The 22,236-nt window shown below is 39.2% G+C and overlaps 1 protein-coding gene across 3 annotated transcripts in view; it reads right to left on the bottom strand.

Moving 5' to 3' along the window:
- Window positions 1-22,236, bottom strand: part of LOC120858537 (protein bicaudal D homolog 1) — a 252,137-nt gene that overhangs the window by 59,262 nt on the left and 170,639 nt on the right. For all 3 annotated transcript variants that reach the window (XM_040234666.1, XM_040234664.1, XM_040234665.1), the window contains exon 3: window positions 12,842-12,994. In XM_040234666.1, the coding sequence (XP_040090600.1) occupies window positions 12,842-12,994 (153 nt within the window). The remainder of the gene's footprint in view (window positions 1-12,841; window positions 12,995-22,236) is intronic.

Genomic DNA, 22,236 nt, shown 5'->3' with positions numbered 1-22,236 from the left:
AATCTTAAAGGAAATCAACCTTGAATATTCATTGGAAGGACTGATGCTGAAACTCCAATACTTTGGCCACCTGATATGAAGAGCTGACTCACTGGAAAAGACTCTGATGCTGGGAAAGATTGAGGCCAAGAGGAGAACGGGGCAACAGAGGATAAGATGGTTGGATGGCATCATTGACTCAATGAATATGAGTTTGAGAAAACTCTGGGAGATAGCGACAGACGGGGAAGCCTGGTGCACTAGAGTCCATAGGGTTGCAAAGAGTCAGACACAACTTAGTGAGTGAACAGCATCAAACAGTCAAGGGGCAATATAAAATCTCTGTTTAATGAGGTCATCCAAGAATCAGACTCCTCCCATCTTAGCACTGCCTCCTACACTAGTCTACATGATCTAAGGTTGCTTGACTTCTTGATCATGTTCCAAGCAGTGGGACAAAATAAGGGTACACCCTCCTGTCTCTTTAAAGACCTATCTCAAAGTTGGCCATATCATTTCTCTTCACATCCCATTGGCTAGTACCAGTTGCAAAGAAGGCAAAGAATGTAGTCTTCACTCTCAGTAGCCTTGTGCCCAGTTAAAAATTGGGTAATATATTGGAAAAAGGAAACAATGGATATTGATGGATAGTTAGCACTCACCACCACTCACTCAGACAGTGGTGGTGACCTGCGGAAATTCACAGGTCCATGATAGAATCACTTAAAAGAGTCAAATCATAAAATTTTCTTAGTATAACAGAGTCTGTTTCCTTGTATCATGGTTTCTTCCAGGCCTTACATAATGTAGAGTCATTTTCCTCCTGACCTTTACCTTTTCTATCCCTGGACAAATTGGGACACTGGCTTGCCAGTCTTTCCCAGTATTTCAAGCAATTTTCTGACTGGCCTCAGATTATGTGATAGCTTACATTTGCAGATATTAATTTAGTTGGCAATGCAGAAATTTTATCCTGTAATCCTTGATAGACTGATGTCTTAGACCAGGCATTTTCAAATATTACTGTGTCCTCTGGACTAAATCCAGCTCACAGCCTATTTTTGTAAACAAAGTTTTATTGGAATTTAGTCACATTATTTTGTTTTCATATTGTCTATGGCTGCTTTTCATACCAGCAGAGTAGGGTAGTTGCAAGAAAGACTATATGGCTTGTAAAACCTAATATATTTGCTACCTAACCCTTTATAGAAAAATTTTGCTGATTCCTGGTCTACAGGAGGAAGGAAGGAAGACATTAATTAATGAAGTAAGACATTAATTTAGTTTGTATTGTAGATTTTTTTATTCTGTAACTTTTACTTAATTGATAGCAGACTTCCTTACTTGATCTCTTTGATCTCTTGATCTCTTCCAGACTTGATCTCTTTCTATCTGGTCAGCTTCACTCATACTCACTCAAATGTGGTTTGTGCTTCTATTTACCCAGCTGTTTCATGTTTCTCTGCCTAGGCAAAGACAGTATTCTAGAAAACTCTTATTCATTCTTCAAGACCCAAATCAAGACTGATACTAACTGAAGTCTTTGTTGACCCACTCAGGCAAACAAATCACTCTATTCTTCTACTATTATAGCAAGGCTGCATCATAGGATTAGAATCACAGCAAAGTGGAAGCACCAGAAATAGAATGGGAGGGCACTTAAAAATCGGTAATTGACATTTTTGAAGACAGCATCAAAGTAGTCACCATTATAAAAATCAATACTTCGTTGCATTTCCTTACAACAGCTTCATAGTTTAGTAATTCTATTTTTAACTACATGAGGGTTGAAGACAGCATTTAACACTGTAATCTTTTCAGAGTTTAGGAAGTCTGAAATCTTTTGTTTTCTTTTGGGGTTTTATTTGGGAATTGTGAAGATCTTAATTTCAACCTGTATTGCTAAACCTAACAGATAGCTTTACTCTTCAATTACATGGGACCCTAAGCTCTTTGAGCCAGTAACAATGTTTTTTGTCCTCAAAAAAGTACATGGCTTCTGTATGACAAACCCACAGCAAACATTCTCAGTGGTGAAAAACTGAAAGCATTTCCTCTAAGATCAGGAATAAGACAAGGGTGCTCACTCTTGCAACTATTACACAACATAGTTTTGGAAGTCCTAGCCATGGCAATCAGAGAAGAAAAAGAAATTAAAGGAATCCAGATTGGAAAAGAAGAAACAAAACTCTCACTGTTCAGTTGCTCAGTTTTGTCTGACTCTTTGTGACCCCATGGACTACAACACACCAGGCCTCCCTGTCCATCACCAACTCCTGGAATTTACTCAAACTCATGTCCATTTAGTCAGTGATACCATCCAACCATCTCATCCTCTGTCATCCCCTTCTCCTCCTGCCTTCAATCTTTCCCAGCATCAAGGTCTTTTCCAATAGTCAGTTCTTCGCATCAGGTGGCCAAAGTATTGGAGTCTCAGCTTCAGCATCAGTCTTTTCAATGAATATTCAGTACTGATTTTCTTTAGGATGGACTGGTTGGATCTCCTTGCACTCCAAGGGACTCTCAAGAGTGCTCTCCAGTACCACAGTTTAAAAGCATCAATTCGTCAGTGCTCAGCTTTCTTTATAGTCCAACTTTCACATCCATATATGACTACTGGAAAAACAATAGCTTTGACTAGATGGACCTTTGCTGGCAGAGTAATGTCTCTGCTTTTTAACATGCTGTCTAAGTTGGTAATAACCTTTCTTCCAAGGAGCAAGCATCTTTTAATTTCATGGCTGCAGTCACCATCTGCAGTGATTTTGGAGCCCCCCAAAATAAAGTCTGTCACTGTTTCCATTGTTTCCCCATCTATTTGCCATGAAGTGATGTGACCAGATGCCATGATCTTAGAGCTAATCAATGAATTTATTAAAGCTGCAGGATACAAAATTAAAAGAAATTCTTTGAATTACTGTGCACTAACAATGAAAAATCAGAAAGAGAAATTAAAGAAACAACCCCATTCACCATTTCAACAAAAGAAGAAAATAAAATACCTAGGAATAAATCTATCTAAGGAGAAAAAAGATCTACATGCAGAAAATTATAACACAATGATGAAAGAAATAAAGATGGCTCAGATAGAAAGATATATCATGCTCTTGGGTTGGAAGAATCAATATTGTGAAAATAACTATACTACCCAAAGCCTTCTACAGATTCAGTGCAATCCCTATCAAATTACTAATAGCATTTTTCACAGAACTAGAATAAAAAATTTTACAGTTTGTTTGGAAACACAAAAGACCCTCAACAGCCAAAGCAATCTTGAGAAAGAAAAATGCAGCTGGAGGAATCTACCTTCCTGACTTCAGACTATACTATAAAGCTACCATCATCACAAAAACAAAATATAGATCAATGGAACAAGACTGAAAGCCCAGTGATAAGCTGATGCACTTATGGGCAGCTTATCATTGACAACGGAGGCAAGAATATACAATGGAGAAAAGACAGCCTCTCTTCAGTAAGTGGCACCGGAAAAACTGGACAGCTATGTGTAAAAGAATGAAATTAGAACACTTCCTAACATTATGCACCAAAATGAACTCAAAATGGATTAAAGACCTAAATGTAAGGCCAGAAACTAAAAACTCTTAGAGAAAAAAGGCAAAACATTCTTTGACATAAATCACAGCAAGGTCCTCTTCGACTCATCTCCTAGATAAATGAAAAAAAAAAAAACAAACCACCAAAACTAAACAAATGGGGCCTAATTAAATGTAAAATCTTTTGCATAGCAAAGGAAACTATAAACAAGATGAAAAGACAACCCTCAGAATGGGAGAAAATAATTGCAAATGAAGCAACTGACAAAGGGTTAATTTCCAAAATATACAAGCAACTCATGAAGTTCAATATCAGAAAAACAAACAACCCAAACAAACAAACAAAAAGGGGCCAAATTCCAAAGGCAAGGGTGGGAGCAGTCAGTGCCAGGACCCCGCACTTACTGAGTACCCTCCAAGATTCATGGTGAGGAGGATATTCTCCCTGTAAACCTCTCTTCTGAACTCGGATGCCCTGGGGGAGAAGTTTGTGCTTTTCAGTTCAGATGGCAGAGTAGAGGGATGCGCGTTCATCTTCTCCTGTGAGAACATTAAAATTGCAACTAGCTGCTGAACAACCATCGACAGGAGGATGTTGACACCTACCAAAAAGATACCCTACATCCAAGGACAAAGAAGAAGCTGCAACAAGATGGTAGAAGGGATGCAATCGTGTTAAAATCAAAACCCATACCTGCCAGAGACTCTTAGAGGGTACAAACAAAACCTTGTGCACACCAGGATCCAGGAAAAAGGAACAGTGATCCCCACAAGAGACTGAGTCAGACCTGCTTGTTAATGTCTGAGGGTCTCCTGTGGAGGTGTGGGTCAGCAGTGGCCTGCAGCAGGAACAGAGGTACTGGTAGAAGCAGTCCTAGTAGGCCTGGCATGTGGCCTAAGTCTTTTTGGAGGAGATTGCCCTTAGCCCTACCATAGAGCCTGCAGCCCTAACATAAAGCTGCTGGCTGGGCAACCCACAAACTGGAGAACAATTATATCAAAGAAGTTTCTTGCACTGTTGCAAAGGTTCTAGGCCCCACATCAGACTTCCCAACCTGGGGATCTGGCAAAAGGACTGGTAATCCCAAGGGAATCTGACTTTGAAGGTCAGAGGGATTTGATTACAGAATTTCCACAGGACTATGGGAAATGGAGATTCTTGGAGGGCACAAACAAAACCTTGTGTGCACCAGGACCCAAGGGAAAAGAGCAGTGACCCCACAAGAGACTGAGTCAGAATTCCCTGTGAATGTTTGGGGGTCTTCTGTGGAGGTATAGCTCAACAGTGGCCTGCCGTGGGGTCAGGGGCACTGGCAGCAGCAGTCCAGGGAGGCACACCTTGGCATCTCTTGGAGGAGGTCATCATTAGCCCTACCATAGAGTCTGCAGACTCCAGGACTGGGCTGCCTTAGGACAAACAACTAACAAGGAGGGAGCACAGCCCCACTCATCAACAGAAAATTGTATTAAAGATTTACTGAGCATGGCCCAGCCCACCAGAGCAAGACCCAGTTTTCCCCATGGAATACAGCCAGTCCCTCCCATCAGGAAGCTTGCACAAGCCTCTTATCCTCATCCATCCGAGGGCAGACAGAAGCAGCAAGAACTACAATCTCATGGCCTACAGAATGAAAACCACCATCACAGAAAACTAACCCAAATGATCACATGGATCACAGCCTTGTGTAACTCAGTAAAGCTATGGGCCACGTAGTATAGAGCAACCCAAGAGGGACAGGTCTGGTGGAAAGTCTGAGATAGGTCATGGTCTGACAAAATGTGGTCTACTGAAGAAGGGAATGGCAAACCACTTCAGTATTCTTGCCTTAAGAACCCCATGAACAGTATGAAAAGGCAAAAAGATATGACACTGAAAGATGAACCCCCCAGGTCAGTAGGTGTCCAATATGCTATTGGGGAAGAGCAGAGAAATAGCTCCAGAAAGAATGAAGAGGCTGAGCCAAAGTGGAAACAACACTGAGTTGTGGATGTGTCTGGTGGTGAAAGTAAAGCCAGTGCTGTAAATAACAACACTGCACAGGAGCCTGGAATGTTAGGTCCATGAATCAGGGTAAACTGGATGTGGTCAAACAGGAGATGGCAAGAGTGAACATCAACATTATACGAATGAATCAGTGAACTACAATGGAATGGAATGGATGAATTTAATTCAGATGACCATTATATCTACTACTGTGGGCAAGAATCCCTTAGAAAAAATGGAGTAGCCCTCACAGTCAACAAAAGAGTCTGAAATGCAGTAACTGGGTGCAGTCTCAACAATGACAGAATGATCTTGACTTGCTTCCAAGGCAAACCATTCAAAATCTTAGTAATCCAAGCCTATGCCCCCACCACTAATGCCAAAGAAGCTGAAGTTAAAAGAGTCTACGAAGACCTACAAGACCTAGAACTAATACACACACAAACAAAAACATTCTTTTCATCAGGGAATTGGAATGCAAAAATTGGAAGCCAAGAGATAACTGGACTAACAGGCAAGTTTGGCCTTGGAGTAAAAAATGTAGTAGGGCAAAGGTTACCAGATCTTTGCCAGGAGAACACACTAGTCACAGCAGACACCCTCTTCCAGCAACACAAGAGATGACTCTACACAAGGACATCACCAGATTGGCAATACTGAAATCAGATGGATTATATTCTTTGCAACTAAAGATGGAAAAGCCAGCAAAAACAAGATCTGGAGCTAATTATGGCTCAGATCATTTGAGCTCCTCATTGCAAAGTACAGACTTAAATTGAAGAAAGTAGGGAAAACCACTAGGCCATTCAAGCATGACCTAAATCAAATCCTTTATGATTATACTGTGGAAGTGACAAATAGACTCAAGGAATTAGATCTGATAGAGAGAGTGCCTGAAGAACTATGGACGGAGGTCAGTAACACTGGACAGGAGGCAGTGATCAAAACCATCCCCAAGAGAAAGAAATGCAACAAGGCAAGATGGTTGTCTGAGGAGGCCTTACAAATAGCTTAGAAGAAGAGAAATGAAAAGCAAGGGAGAAAGGAAAAGATATACCTAACTAAATGCAGAGTTCCAGAGAAAAGCAAGGAGAGATAAGAAAGTCTCCTTAAATGAACAATGCAAAGAAATAGAGGGAAACAATAGAATGGGAAAGACTAACAATCAGTTAAAGAAAATCATAGATTCAAGGGAACATTTCATTCAAAGACAGGTATAATAAAGGACAGAAACAGCAAGGATCTAACAGAAAGCAGATGAGATTAAGAAGAGGTGGCAAGAATACATAGAAGAATTGTGCCAAAATGGTCTTAACGAACTGGATAACCATGATGGTGTGGTCACTCACCTAGGAGACATCCTGGAGTGTGAAGTCAAGTGAGCATTAGGAAGCATCACTACAAATAAAGCTAGTGGAGGTGATGGAATTCCAGCTGAGCTATTTCAAATCCTAAAGAATAATGCTGGTAAAGGGCTGCACTCAATATGGCAGCACATTTGGAAAACTCAGCAATGGCCACAGTATTGGAAAAGGTCAGTTTTCATTCTAATCCCAAAGAAAGGCAATGCCAAACAATGTTCAAACTACCATACAATTGTGCTTATTTCACATGCTAGCAAGGTAATGTTAAAAATTCTTCTAGCAAGGCTTCAAAAGTATGTGAACCAAGAACTTCCAGATGTACAAGTTGGATTTAGAAAAGGTAGCAGAACCAGAGATCAAATTGCCAACATCTACCAGATGATATAAAAAGCAAGAGAATTAAAAAAAAACACATACTTCTGTTTCATTGACTATGCTAAAGCCTTTGACTGTGTAGATCACAACAAACTGTGAAAAATTCTTGAAGGGACAGGAATACCAGACCACCTTACCTGTCTCATGAGAAACCAGTATGGAGGTCAAGAGTCAACAGCTAGAACTGGACAGGGAACAACAGACTGGTTCCAAATTGGGAAAGGAGTATGTCAAGGCTGTATATTGTCACCCTGCTTATTTAACTTCTATGCAGATTACATCATGTGAAATGCCAGCTGGATGAATCACAAGCTGGATACAAGATTGCTGGGAGAAGTATCAACAGCCTCAGAAATGCAAATGATACTACTTCAAGTGCAGAAAGTGAAGAGGAATTACAGAGCCTCATGATGAGGGTAATAAGAGAGAGTGAAAAAGCTAGCTTAATCTCAATATTCAAAAAACTAAGATCATGGCATCTGGTCCCATTACTTCATGGCAAATAGAAGCAGAAAAAGTGGAAGCAGTGGCAGATTTTATTTTCCTAGACACTAAAATCACTGAGGATGGTGACTGCAGCCAAGAAATTTAAAGATGTTTGCTCTTTGGAATAAAACTACAACAAACACAGACAGCATATTAAAAAGCGAAGACATCACTTTGCTGACACAGATCCATATAGTCAAAGCTATGGTTTTCCTAGTAGTCATGTATGGATGTGAGAGTTGGACCATAAAGAGAGGGCTAAAGTTTTGATGATTTTCAATTGTGGTACTGGAGAAGACTCTTGATAGTCTGTTGCACTGCAAGGAGCTCAAACCAGTAAAGGAAATCAGCCCTAACTATTCACAGAAAGAACTGATGCTAAAGCTGAAGTTCCAATACTCTGGCCACCTGATGTGAAGAGGAGACTCATTTGAAAAGACCCTGATGGTAGGAGAGATTGAAGGCAAAAGGAGAAGAGGGCAACAAAGGATGAGATGGTTAAATAGCATCACTGACTCTGTGGACATGAATTAGAGCAAAATCCGGGAGATAGTGAAGAACAGGAAGCCTCTTGTGCTGCAGTCCATAGGGTTGCAAAGAGTCGGACATAACTTAGTGACTAAACAACAACAGCAATATGGAATCTATAAAAATGGTACTGATGAAACTATTTGCAGGGCAGGAATACAGACACAGATGTAGAAAATGGACTTGTGGACATCGTGGGGGAAGAAGAGGGTGGGAGGAACTGAGAGCATAACATCGAACTATATATATTGCCATGTGTAAAAGAGATAGTGGGAAGTTGCTGTATAACACAGGGAGCTCAGCCTCGCTTTCTGACAACCTAAGGGAGTGGGATGGGGGCTAGAGCGAGAGGGAGGCTCAGGATGGAGGGGATGTATGTATACTTGTGACTGATTCACATTGTTGTATGGCAGAATCCAATATAACATTGTAAAGCAATTATCCTCCAATTAAAGATAAAGTAAAATAAATTTTAAAAATATGGCTTCATAGAAAGCTACATCTGAAATATTGGTTAAATGAAATCAAACTGAATTGATTCCAGGGTCTCTTATGACATAATTACTTGATATAGAAATATATCCCTAGAGGAAATATTCTTCATAACAAAAATATGATTAAACTGGTAATGGAAAACTATAGTTTTCAGTGCTCGGACAATAAATATTGAGTGTCTTAGTTCAGTATGTGAGACAGGAGGGACATGGAATTTATTATTTCTCTCTTCTACCATCACATCTCTAAGAACTGAATATGATTTCCTGTCCTATGTTAGTCTTTCCTCTATGTTAACCAATAACTGGGATGAGACATAAAAAACTAGCTACTTGAGTGAAAAACATGCTCCTGGAAGATAACACCCAACTAAACCAGCTTCCTCAAGATTTAAATCAAGACCCTCACTTTGTTGTACCTCCTTACTCAAAGCTATTATGTCATAAACTCTGTCTATCCCAACCACTTTCCCACCATGCAAGAGCCACCAGTTCAGATCCTCAAATCATATGAACATCCTTCCCCTGGACACCCCATTTTGAGATTCTGCTAAATCTCTATTGAGGTGATATCTTACTGCAAGAGGTCTAATTATCAGCTTTTTAAAATAATCAATGAATTTTTCTGATGGTTTGTTGGGAAAATGACAATTGATACCTTCATATGACTTCTTCTGTTTATTGCACTTTCAGATATTTGGGTTTGAAAAGTATAAAGGTATAAAGCATATTTAATATAAGGCAAGGTCTGGTTTTATTTTAGACAAAGTGAAGTGAAAGTCGCTCAGTTGTGTCTAACTCTTTGCGACCCCATGGACTGTCCAAGGAATTCTTCAGGCCAGAATACTGGAATGGGTAGCCATTCTCTTCTCCAGGGGATCTTCCCAACGCCGGGATCAAACCCAGGTATCCTGCATTGCAAGTGGATTCTTTACCAGCTGAGCCACAAGGGAAGCCCAAGAACACTGGAGTGGGTAACCTATCCCTTCTCCAGCAGATCTTCCCGATCCAGGAATTGAACCAGGGTCTCCTGCATTGCAGGCAGGTTCTTTACCAACTGAGCTATTTGGGACGTAGACCCAAACGTGAGGAATGTGGCTAAAGTTTTCAGAGTCAACTGTTTGGTGTTCCTATATTTCATAATTAGGATCACAGATAAAAATTGACATGGTTAATAATAACAATCTTAAATTTTAGTTTCCTCTCTAAGCTGACTTGTGGATGTAAGATAAAGAAAAAAAGTTTACATATTCTTTAACAATTATTTAACGCCTACTATCGGAGAAGGCAATGGCACCCCACTCCAGTACTCTTGCCTGGAAAATCCATGGACAGAGGAGCCTGGTAGGCTGCAGTCCATGGGATCGCTAAGGACTGAGCGACTTCACTTTCAATTTCACTTTCATGCACTGGAGAAGGAAATGGCACCCCACTCCAGTGTTCTTGCCTGGAGAATCCCAGGGACGGCGGAGCCTGGTGGGCTGCCATCTATGGGGTCACACAGAGTCGGGCACGACTGAAGCGACTTAGCAGCAGCAGCAGCTATGGACCAGGCCCTGTTTTAGGGTTAGGTTGTAATGAAGAGAGCTAGAAACAGACTATAAAATATAGAAACTACATAGGGAGTAAGGGGTGCTATTTAAACAATTATTTAGAAAATAATCTATTGATTGTTTAGTTCTTAGAACTAAACACTTTACAATCCTAGGAGCTTTGCTATTTAGGGAAACCTCAAACCAGGCTGGAGGAGTATATTGTGTATAGGAAGCTTCAGTACAAAGCAACATTCAGACCAATTCTGAAAGTGAAAGCCAGCCATTGTTATGTATTTGAATGCTAAATTCTGTAAGTAAAGGCCAATAGGAAGAAAAAAAACAAAATCAGTGTTTCGTTAATTAGGAGAAACGTGGTACTACAGTGCACTCACTTGTTAAGTAAGCCAGAATGACCCTTTGTATGGAAAATGATTTTAAATTAATTAATTCAACACTTAATTGGGAACATTACCATATTATATCTAGAAAATAAAATTTAAAAGATGTATATATTTTCCTGTTTTTTTTCCCAACTTCTGAGTTAAGCATTTGATTTCCATGTTTCAATTACTCCTGGGAGGGCATGAGTAAACAGTAAACAGTAATCAGCCAAACTCGTAGTACAAATTCCAATAGAAATGGCATCTGGGCTAATGAATTCTCACAGGATTCCTTGACAGTCTTTCAAGAATACCTAATACTGGCCTAAATTAACCTCCTGAGGACATCAGTCTACCACGTGCAGTGATGGGGTTCCCTACAGTGCAGATGGGTGCTCTCACAGTCTGGTCCATGCAGAGAGCTGTGAGGGCTTTAGGGATCAGGAGAAATGACCACTTTATTTGCACTTCAAGTCCTCTATATTCTTCATCAATAACAAAAAACCAAAACAACAAAAAATACCCTTCTTATTTTAAGACATTTCTGAGAAACTTTTTTTTTTTTTTTTTCCTAATTTTCTCCACTGTGAGCTTACTGACCTCAGCCAAATCAAGAGCTGGGACCTCTAGTACTGCCAGCCTCAGCACACACAATGATTCAGTGCTTAAAGGGAAAGGAATGAGGTAAAAACACATGGAATATACAGGTAACTCTTTTTTTAATGGTCTAGAACCTCTCCTGCACTCCTTAGCAGACATCTTGCTCCCCAACACTGGGGGGAAGTAGCAATGATCAGAAATCAGATTTCAATTGTGTCAATACATGGATTTTTTTTTCCTTCTGGATTTTACCACTCCCCTCTTCATCTTTATATCTATCAAAACCACACCACTGTCCCTCAGTATCCATGGGGTATTGGTTCCAGGAGCCCCCACAGATACCAAATTGTGTGGATGCTCAAATCCCTTAGATAAAGCAGTCATAGTATTTGCATATGACCTATGCACACTGGTACATCTTTAAATCGATTCTAGATTATTTAAAAATACCTAATACAATATAAATGCTATGTACCTGACAGTGTGAGGCAAATTCAAGTTTTGCTTTTCGGAATTTTCTGGAATTTCTTTCTTTTTTTTTTTTTAAAAGAAAAATTTCAATCTGTGGTTGGTTGAAACTGCAAACATAGAACCCATGGATCAGTTCTAGAAGGAGATACTAACTTGGGAAGGGAAAGAAGTAGAAGCATACATCTGGACTGACCTCCAAATTGACAGAGGATGAGAATCCTACCTTTTGGATTCTGAATTCAGCCTAGCACAGTGCCTGGTGCAGTTTGTTGACCTGATCTGAGAGCTTATGACAACATTTAGACCAGAATAGGGTTGTGGTGGAAAAACCACCTTTGAAAACACCTTGAAATCCAGCTTACCTTTGCTTAACTACCTATAAAGTTTACTCATAAATAAATCCTATTAAAAGTACAGACTCAAGAATGCTATTACTAATAGCTATAACAAACCAGAAAGCAAATTGATCAGGAAAATTAAACAATTAAGGTTTCTAAGCCTCATCACTCACAAAATTATTCAAATGTACACATGCAATCTTTTTTGTCAGGTTACAGCAGAACAAAGAAATTAGGCATCTTCTTGTTCTGACTGATGTACGTTTCATAATACCCTTCCTTGCATGATTTGAAAACAATTTACAAGAAAGAGAGTGAAAGAGATAGATTGCAGGGAAACTTTAAGCTTGTATTACAAGTTTATAATAAGGCTTTTAGTAAGTCATCAGGTTAGATTAATTACAACACATTTAGCTTACTCCAGAAATAAATTAACATATAACTAAAGAATAAAGTAAATTTTTTCTATCCAATAAAGTTTTTTTGGTTAATTATAGTACTTCTAGGTTTGCCTTTTAAATTTTAGCTGAAATAGGAGGGTTGGGAAATTCAGCACATAATTAATGTTGGGAGATTGAGGCAAATTTCAATAGTTTATTTTCTGATAAAGTCTCCCATATTCCTATATGATTACTTTATAGATCAGAATTTTAGTATAGAGATTTTAAAAGGGTTAAGATTTAAGATTAAGAAGGAAGAAGATTTCAGAAGGTGTGAATCCAGTGGAGTGCAACCAAAAATCTTAAACCTCACCTGGTTCTGTTTTAATGTGGACACCAGTTTCTGCAGCGTGATGTTTTCCTCCTCTAGTTCAGTGTAGTCCTGAAGGAGACGGGCCTCTCGGAATTTATATTCTCGGATTTCATCCTTCATCCGTATTCTTTGTAGCTCCCCCATCTCATTGTTCTGAAACAAGAGAATAAACAGTAAATAACAAAAGTTTCTTATAATAGATTTTAATAAGTATAGATAAAGTCTTGGTAGTTAATAATAATAAAAATATCACATGGAGTGTAAATTGGTACTGGTACCATCTTTTTTTGAGTAACAATTTAAAATCTGTCAAACTTTACAAGCACATACACATAACCCAGCAATTCTAAAATCATTCTTAAGCATACTCTCTTAGAAGTAAACAAAAAGAAAAATACAGTCATGCTATTTACACAAAGAATAGGAAAAGTCTAAATGTTTGCTAAAAATAGGGAACAATGAAATGATCATGCATCCTTTAGTGGAATAATATAAAATTATTTAAAATAATGAGAAAAAGGAATGAGTAGTAGTTTTATGCACTAAAATGGAAATAGAGCCACAATATATTTAGAAAATTATAGATTAATATGCTTCCCAAGTGGCACAGTGGTAAAGAATCCACCTGTCAATGCAGGAGATATGGTTTGATTCTTGGGTCGGGAAGATCCCCTGGAATGGGAAATGGCAACCCACTCCAGTATTCTTGAAAGGAGCCTAGCAGTCTACAGTCCACTGGACACACACACACACACACACATGCATAAAACACCAATTTTCTAAACTCTGATGGGGGAGTCTTTCTACAAGTTTCAAAATCTTCCAACTAAAGCCACATGGCCTAATTCTGCCTTGCTCCAGCTACCCTGGCTTCAGCCACAGAAACTTCTTTCTGCTCCCACAAGATGTTGAACTTGGCAGCTCATTCCTGCCTTCAGACTTTTGCATTCCTCCTCCCAGACTCCCTGCCTCCAGATCAAGGTGCCATGAGCCTCTTCGACAATGTGGTAAAGCTGATAGACCACTTCTCAGAATATTTTAAAGGGCACTGAAAGAGTTCAGATCCTCCAATGTCAAAATATGGCACTTTGGTATATTGATTATTTGAGCTGAAGGCATTTGACAGACAGCAGATTCAGGAAGGGCTCTCTGCCCTCCCCTTTTCTACATAAAAGCTGGACACGAAATTTCCTTTGGAAAGGTGCTCTCCTTGTACTGGAAGAGAACATTCTTATTGCCAGAGACTGGGAGTCAGTGCCAAAATGGACCTGTGCAAACAGGCCTACTAAAATGACCTTCCATTCATTCCCTCTATTTAGTTCCTAGTCACTGTCCCATGATATACTACCCCAGTCCAAGCTCCTTTGTCTTCTCATATCCCCATAATTTATCATTCTTTTTGCAAAAAAGGTATATAAGTTTTTGGGCCTAATGATTTCTGGTCTTCATTTTCCTTTTGACGACTCCCATGTACTTGTAAAAAAATTCAATAAGTTTATATGCTTTTTTTCTTGTTAACCAGCTTTATGTCAGTTTAATTCTTCATCCTAGTCACAGAATCTAAGAGGATAGAAGGAAATTTTCTTCCCTTACAGCATAAAAGACAACATTATAAAGGACATTATGTTAAAATTAATGTAATATTTTATAAAATTATGATAGGGTAATCAGATAGATTATTTATGGTAAAAAGAAGGTGTTAGTTGCTCATTCATGTATGACTCTTTGCAACCCCATGGACTGTAGCCCACCAGGCTCCTCTGTCCATGGAATTCTCCAGACAAGAATATGGAGTGGGTAGCGATTCCCTTCTCTAGGGTATCTTCCTGACCCAGGGATGGAACCTGGGTCTCCTGCATTACAGTCAGATTCTTTCCCATCTGAGCCATCAAGGAAACCCGAGATTATTTATGGTAGTGGCCCTCAATTAATCATACTTTCCTGTGGTCACAGGCATACAGTCTCCTTTCAAGTTAACCATGAACTGGCCTACAGAATGCAGTGGAAGCCTTAGCCTTAAAAGGCCTTGAAGCTATTGTTCTTCCTCTCTTGGAACTCCACCACCACGTGAAGAAGCCCAGGCTAGCCTGCTGGAGCATGTGGCCCAGCAAACAGTCAGCACCAGCTGCCAGGCATGGGAGTGAGACACCTTGAATTCTTCGGTTCAGATGGCTGCCAGATGATGGCTGCCACATGGGTGACCCCAGGCTAGTTGGTAAGAACTGCCCAGCTGAGTACAGCTTGAATATCTGATCTATAGAATCATGGGGTATTATTTTAAGCACTTAAATTTGGGGTGATTAGTAATACATAACTGACACACTCATACATGTGACTCTTTATTAATGGAATGTATAATCAGATCCAGTGGTAGATCTAAGGAATACATTTTCAAAGCAATGATGATACTTAAAGATCCTGCAATATGATGTGATATGAAAATACACAAAGCAACGGTGTGGCTAATGCTACTGAAGTTTGTTGCCTACATTCAAACAGAAGAAAACGTTAAATTTTAGTCTGAGTCTAGAGAAAAAGGAGATGTAATAATTTTTCCCTCCAAGTTTATAGGTCTTCTGCATTTGATCCACAGATTCCCTTGACCCAAGTTAGGAAACTCTTCTGCTTCTATTTGTCATTTAGGTCTCAGTTCAAATGTTACTTCCTCAGAGAGGCCTTCCCTGAACAACTCCCCCACCCCTGCCCTTCAGTCTCCCATATTCCTATATGGTTTCCTTTATAGATCAGAATTTTAGTGTAGAGTAGATATTGAAAAAATAACTGTTGAAAGAATAGCACTAAACATTATTTGAAATTAGTAATTTACATACCTTTTACCTTTTTAACATCTGAATATAATCAATCTTTTCTATAGTGTTGCTCATGTGTCCCTAATACCTGACATATTTTAGGTCTTTATAACCATGGAATGAATAAACAGGTATACAAATAGCTGAAAACAAGATCTAAAAAATATTATTGTAGGGATTATGGTTTTTTTAGGGGGGTTCTTAGAGCAGGGAAGAAAGTGAGAAAACACATTTTCAAATAAACATACCTAAATCTGTGAAATGCCTTGACTTGTTACAGTTCTTCAATATACTGTCCAGCTATTTGGAGGCAGAAACATTACTTTATTCCCTGCTCCTTGAAAAATACTTTAAGCGTATATGTTCAGTAAGTACAGAATGAAAAACAGAAGAGTTTGGAGGTAAAGCCAAATTACAATATTTTATTAAAGTCTTTTATTTTGTAGAAATAGGAAATTTTAAATAATATTTTACTATATCTTTAAAGGTCTACCATTAACTGAATGATTTATAGTTATTTAGTTTTCCTCATTTATATGCATGAACATATGAGGAAACTAACAAACTGGATGCCAGTCATTTACATAAAATTATAGACAAAAATGTTATAAGAGATTCTGTAAAATGTGACTGTATACAATGCAAATATAATGCCCAGGAAATCTAGCTCATATAAACTCAGAATTAACCATAAAATCTTATATAGTAAGACAGTAAATGCAAGGACAAATTTAAGGCCATGGCAAAGCTAATAAGGGTCACCAACAAATAACTCATAAAAGAGCGAATGAAAACTTCTGATGTTAATTAAGGAAAAAGAAGAGCTTGGTGTGGAGACTGGTTAAATTGAAAGACTTTCTAGCAATAAAACACACATAAGATCCAGAGGGAGGCCTGGTGTGCTGCGATTCATGGGGTCGCAAAGAGTCGGACACAACTGAGCGACTGAACTGAAGTGAACTGAAGATCCAGAGGAAGAAAACTGATCTCATTTATTTTGCTAGAAACTCATGTTTTTTTGAATTGCCAAAGGTTAAATTTTCGGGTAATGCTTCCACAGCAAATTTAAAAATTTGCTATGTTTGTTTTTTGCATACTCACCATCCACTCATCACTGACATTTTTTTTTTTTTCTTTCTGGGATAAGATAATGCTGAGCTCTACTAAAAACCCTTATCAAGAATAATTAGAGTGAGGAAAATAAAGCATGAGAAAGTAGAGAAAATGGCATAACCAGGGAATACTCTAGGCTTTCACCTCCAAAGACCTGAGTCCCAGCCTCTTCTCAAAGGACAGGGGAGTCCCAGGAATGTTTGGGGTAGACGATCCTCATAGTTTGCATTGCACTTGACTGTAGCATCATTCTGAGAGTTTTATTTTAATTAACATTAAGAGGATTTCTTTTTGTGGGAATAATAAATTCCCTCTATTATTGGCCAGAGATATGAAAATATAAACACTTATTACTACACAAAGGCTAAAAAGTATAAACACTAATAGTGCCTTCCAGGTCTAGAGCTCTTAGCTTTTTATAACTTAATTATATTCATTGTCGTATTAGATCTTAATAATAGCTTGTGTGAGTTGGGTGATAAGTTCTTGCCCACAGCTTACTCATCTGTAAAGTGGGGATACTAATACTTAATATTATATGGTAGTTATGAGTATTTAATGATATAATATGGGGAAATGAGCAGAGATGCCCAGCACACAGAAAATTTCCCTAACAGTGGAATATGTGCTTCTACAGAGAAACATTCACATCTAAAGGCTGAAAGCAATTATTATTATATCTAATTACTCCTGGATGAGTCAGGGGGAGCTTTATAATGGACATAATATTTGACTAGAACCTTGAAGGACAAGTAGAGTTGACTAAATGGGTAAAGAGGTGGATGAACCTTCCAGTTGGAAGTAAACTTGTGGCCAAAAGGAGAGTTTTATTTGTGTTGAGGACAATACTAAAATAGCCAATAGCCAGACTGAGTATTTCCTTAAGGCACCAGTGAACCTGGAGCACTGATAGAGAGAAAGAGAAGAGAGAAATTCAGGAAAATCTAAAAAAGCTAATTATTTTCAACTTATGTCTACATTTGGTGTTATTTCATAAAATAAAATGTTAAATTACCGTCTAGTGTGGTTAACCTATGAGGCAGTAGGAGGAACCAAAACATTTTCATTACTTGGAATCTTTCAAGTTCTTTACTAGGCTGTGGTTTAGGAAAAAGGGCAGTTTGGTGTGGTTGGTGCAAAGTAACGAAATAGATTTTACAGGAAATTCTATATTAAACAAAGGAATTTGCGGAATCATCAAAGTCTTTTAAACAAAGTGGTCATGTAACAAGACCCATGTTTTGCAAAGTCACTCTGAGAGGTAGGAAGGTGGACAGGAGTACAAGCTAAGCCGTCGGCTAAAAGTCAGCACGAGGAAGAGGATGAGGAACATTGAGGAACATCTCAGCGTGAACAGAATTTGGTCACTGACTGATGTAATAATAAATGAAAGAGGAAGAAGAGTAGAGTGAAAAAACGACAGCCTAATAAGGATAACAGAACTGTAAGAAAGGAAGATATTTTACAACAAAGTGAACATGAGAGTTAAAGACATGTCTTCTTAATAATTACATGTAATATTAACTTGGGTAGTCAAACCAGGAATTTCTGGATCTGTGAGTGGAGGGAAGACAACTGGAGAGGGAAAAGAATGGGATATGCGGTACTGACTGTCTTACTTCTCTCCCATAGAGTTGCTGCTGATGGGGAGTTCTGGCACTTCAAGACCTTAATATTTATTTTCCTTCTTTTGGCCAAAAATTAACTCTTCTCTTGTTGGTGAGAGGAGTGGATGACAGTTCTTCTTGCCTGACCTCTCATGTCCTCCGTGTCCTCAGCTCGGGTAATTTGTTCTCTTTCCCACATAATGAATAACTTACTTCCTATTTTCTAAATCATCTCCAGTTCTCCCCAGAGGAAAGAGATTCTTCCATCAAATTTTGTTATGCTTTGATTTCCAACGTTCTCATTATATGCAACCCTGTGTCTTTACTTTCTTCTTCACCCAGGTTTGATTCCACTGTCATCACATACTGTCTTGCAAACACATTTTACTCCCTTGCATCTTTCTCTTGATCACAGAACCCAACTTTCTGCCTTGTTATGCCCAAAGAAGGACAGAACTGGACAAAATAAAAACCCATGCCCTGTGGTTTCAATTACAACTCATGAAGAGCTAGTGGGATGTGGTGGTGAAGAGCCCTGACTCTGGACCAAACTTCCTTGAGTTCAAACCCCTGCTTCAACACAGTAACTTTGGTCAAGGTTACTAATTCTCTGTGCCTGTTTCTTTTCCTGTCAGGGCAATAATCTCCAGGGGAATAACCTCCATCTGTTAGGTGGATCAGAATGGTGCCTGGTATGACTGGACAGAGATGTATAGAATAGTCTTTTGGACTCTGTGGGAGAGGGAGAGGGTGGGACGATTTGGGAGAATGGCATTGAAACACGTATAATATCATATATGAAATGAGTCACCAGCCCAGGTTCGATGCACAATACTGGATGCTTGGGGCTGGTACACTGGGACGACCCAGAGAGATGGTACGGGGAGGGAGGAGGGAGGGGGGTTCAGGATGAGGAACACGTGTATACCTGTGGCGGATACATGTTGATGTATGGCAAAACCAATACAATATTGTAAAGTAATTAACCTCTAATTAAAATAAATACATTTATTTAAAAAAATAAAAAATAAAAAAACCAGTTCTGAATCTCTCAAACAAGCCTTCAGTTCAGTTCAGTTCAGTTCAGTTACTCAGTGTTGTCTGACTCTTTGTGACCCCATGAATTGCAGCATGCCAGGCCTCCCTGTCCAACTCCCAGAGTGCACTCAAACTCACATCCATCGAGTCGGTGATGCCATCCAGCCATCTCATCCTCTGTCGTCCCCTTCACCTCCTGCCCCCAATCCCTCCCAGCATCAGGGTCTTTTCCAATGAGTCAACTCTTCTCATGAGGTGGCCAAAGTACTGGAGTTTCAGCTATAGCATCAGTCCTTCCACTGAACACCCAGGACTGATCTCCTTTGGAATGGACTGGTTGGATCTCCTTGCAGTCCAAGGGACTCTCAAGAGTCTTCTCCAACACCACACTTCAAAAGCATCAATTCTTCGGTGCTCAGCTTTCCTTATAGTCCAACTCTCACATCCATACATGACCACAGGAAAAACCACAGCCTTGACTAGACTGACCTTTGTTGGCAAAGTAATGTCTCTGCTTTTCAATATGCTATCTAGGTTGGTCATAACTTTCCTTCCAAGGAGTAAGCGTCTTTTAATTTCATGGCTGCAATCAACATCTGCAGTGATTTTGGAGCCTCCCAAAATAAAGTCTGACACTGTTTCTACTGTTTCCGCATCTATTTCCCATGAAGTGATGGGACCTTAGGCATTCTTTATTGGTCATTCATATACATATCCACAGTGTGGTAAGTTCCCAACTTCTCTCTTCCTACCATCAGTCTCCTCTCTCCTGAGAATCTTGCCTCATGTTTACTTGGGTTGGGGGTGGGACAGAAGATAAGGAGGTATAGTGCGTATTCCCATTCTCATTACTTTCTTCTAAGCTACTGTACACAGTTTAAAGACTAAATCCAGTCTTAAACAAACTCTAACTTTTACATCCATATTTCAATTTCTATGGTCATGATTTTTTTTTTCAATTCATTCCAATGAACACTGCATCTGCTCTTGTCAAAGTCATCAATAATTTCCATGTTGCCACTGGATTTGGTGGCTATGCCTGTGTTTTCCTCTCACCCCACTCCTTCAACAGCGTTTACCAATCCCTCCTTTCTGAAACTCTTTCTTTATGCTATTGGCTCTTCAGACATCTAAACTCTGATCTCATTGGCTGTTTCTTTGCAGTTCTTTCTGACCTGCTCTTCTCAGCTCAACCTCTCTACTGTCCAGTGTACCAAATCTATACTGAGCCCCTCCCTTTTCTGGCTACTCTCCACAGGTAACCTCATCCAGGGCTCTGGCTTTAAATATACCACTGATATGCTGATAACTCTCAAATTCCCACCAGGGCTAACAGAACCCTACTGGGCCTGATTTTTGCCTTACTTAAAGTGCTCATCCTATAGTTTTCTCCAACAAACACATCATGCCCCTGCTTCCTGAGCTTCTGATTTCGTAACCATCTCAAACTGGGTCCTGCTTTAGAGTCCTTGCACCACGTGTCTCCTCTGCTTGGATTTCCCTCTTTGTTCACACTTTTTTTTTTTTGTCTCTTTATTAGGATCTCAAATGTCATCTCCACAAGAGATGACCATGGAATCTAAAGTACCCAATAGCTGCCCAGTCATACTCACATAACCCTGTTTTAATGGTCTGAAAAGTGTTTATCACTATTTATTTGTTTTCTGGGTATTGGTTATTTTTCCTTCACTAGATGTCAGAAGGACCAAATGTCCTTCACTAGTTTTCAATAATTGGTCCCCGTGTACCCCAGAACCCAGGGAAGCACGTCACTTATGGTAGTCATATCCCACAGCTCAGACTCATCACTTCCAGCGTGGGGTGGATTGGTGGCAATTGTGAGGAAAGTTGGGAAGTCTTTGAATGGATGAACTTAGCTGGGTATAGCCAAAAAAGTACAGGTATATTTGTATATTTCATATGTGTGAGTTTATAGATTGGAAAAAAACTCACATCTACAAAGCAAGCCACAGGTAAAATTCTCCAGTGTTTAAAAACCCTTTTAATGACATCTAATCCATGTATATTTATACTTTATTCCATCTCTGTACAAATTTGTAACAAGAAAAGTGTTTGATAAACATCTATAGATGTAGGTGTATAGGACTGACACAACTTATTTTTTTATTATTATTATTATTATTACTTTTGCTTTACAATATTGTATTGGTTTTGCCATACATCAACATGAAGCCGCTGACACAACTTATTATGTAATCTCTCTTAAGAATGGGTATAATCAATGAGGGACATCGACACCGTAATGTCTTTGTGAGATCAGCCAATAACAAGCCGATAGACAAAGAGATCTTTTTCCAAAATCACAATAAAGGAAGACCAGTTGCTCTATCAGGCAGTCATGTGGGCTTCACAGTCTTCAGGAGAGCTATCAGTGAAGAAAATGAAGATATCAGAGCACCATACAGACAGCATCTCCAAGTGCAATCCAGACTAAACAACTGGGAAATAGCTAGGAAAAACAAACAAGGTGAGTCTGAAATGTGGCTTAAAACAAAAAAGCTCAGTGAGGAAAAAAAGCATGTAAAGAGATTTGCCATGGCTGGGAAAGAGAAATAGAGGAGAGGATTACCACTTTAGGACAGCATTGCCCACTAGCGAGCTCCACATGAGGCTAGTTCTGTGCAGGGTTACTGGAATATTAAAGTTACACACATCTTTTTTCTGCTAGACTTCTCAGAGCCCTTAGTATGCCAGCATGCATTGAGACTTTGTAAGAGTAAGATGTAGTATGTAGCATTTACAAAAATTTTTTTGACCATATATCTTTGCCTTTTAAAAGGAGCATTTTGATCAATCCACAGACCAA

The sequence above is a fragment of the Oryx dammah genome, unplaced genomic scaffold, assembly GCF_014754425.2.
Source record: "Oryx dammah isolate SB20612 unplaced genomic scaffold, SCBI_Odam_1.1 HiC_scaffold_29, whole genome shotgun sequence".
Classification (NCBI taxonomy): domain Eukaryota; kingdom Metazoa; phylum Chordata; class Mammalia; order Artiodactyla; family Bovidae; genus Oryx; species Oryx dammah.
The sequence above is the reverse complement of the archived record's forward strand: the minus strand, read 5'-3'. Positions and strand labels throughout refer to the sequence as shown.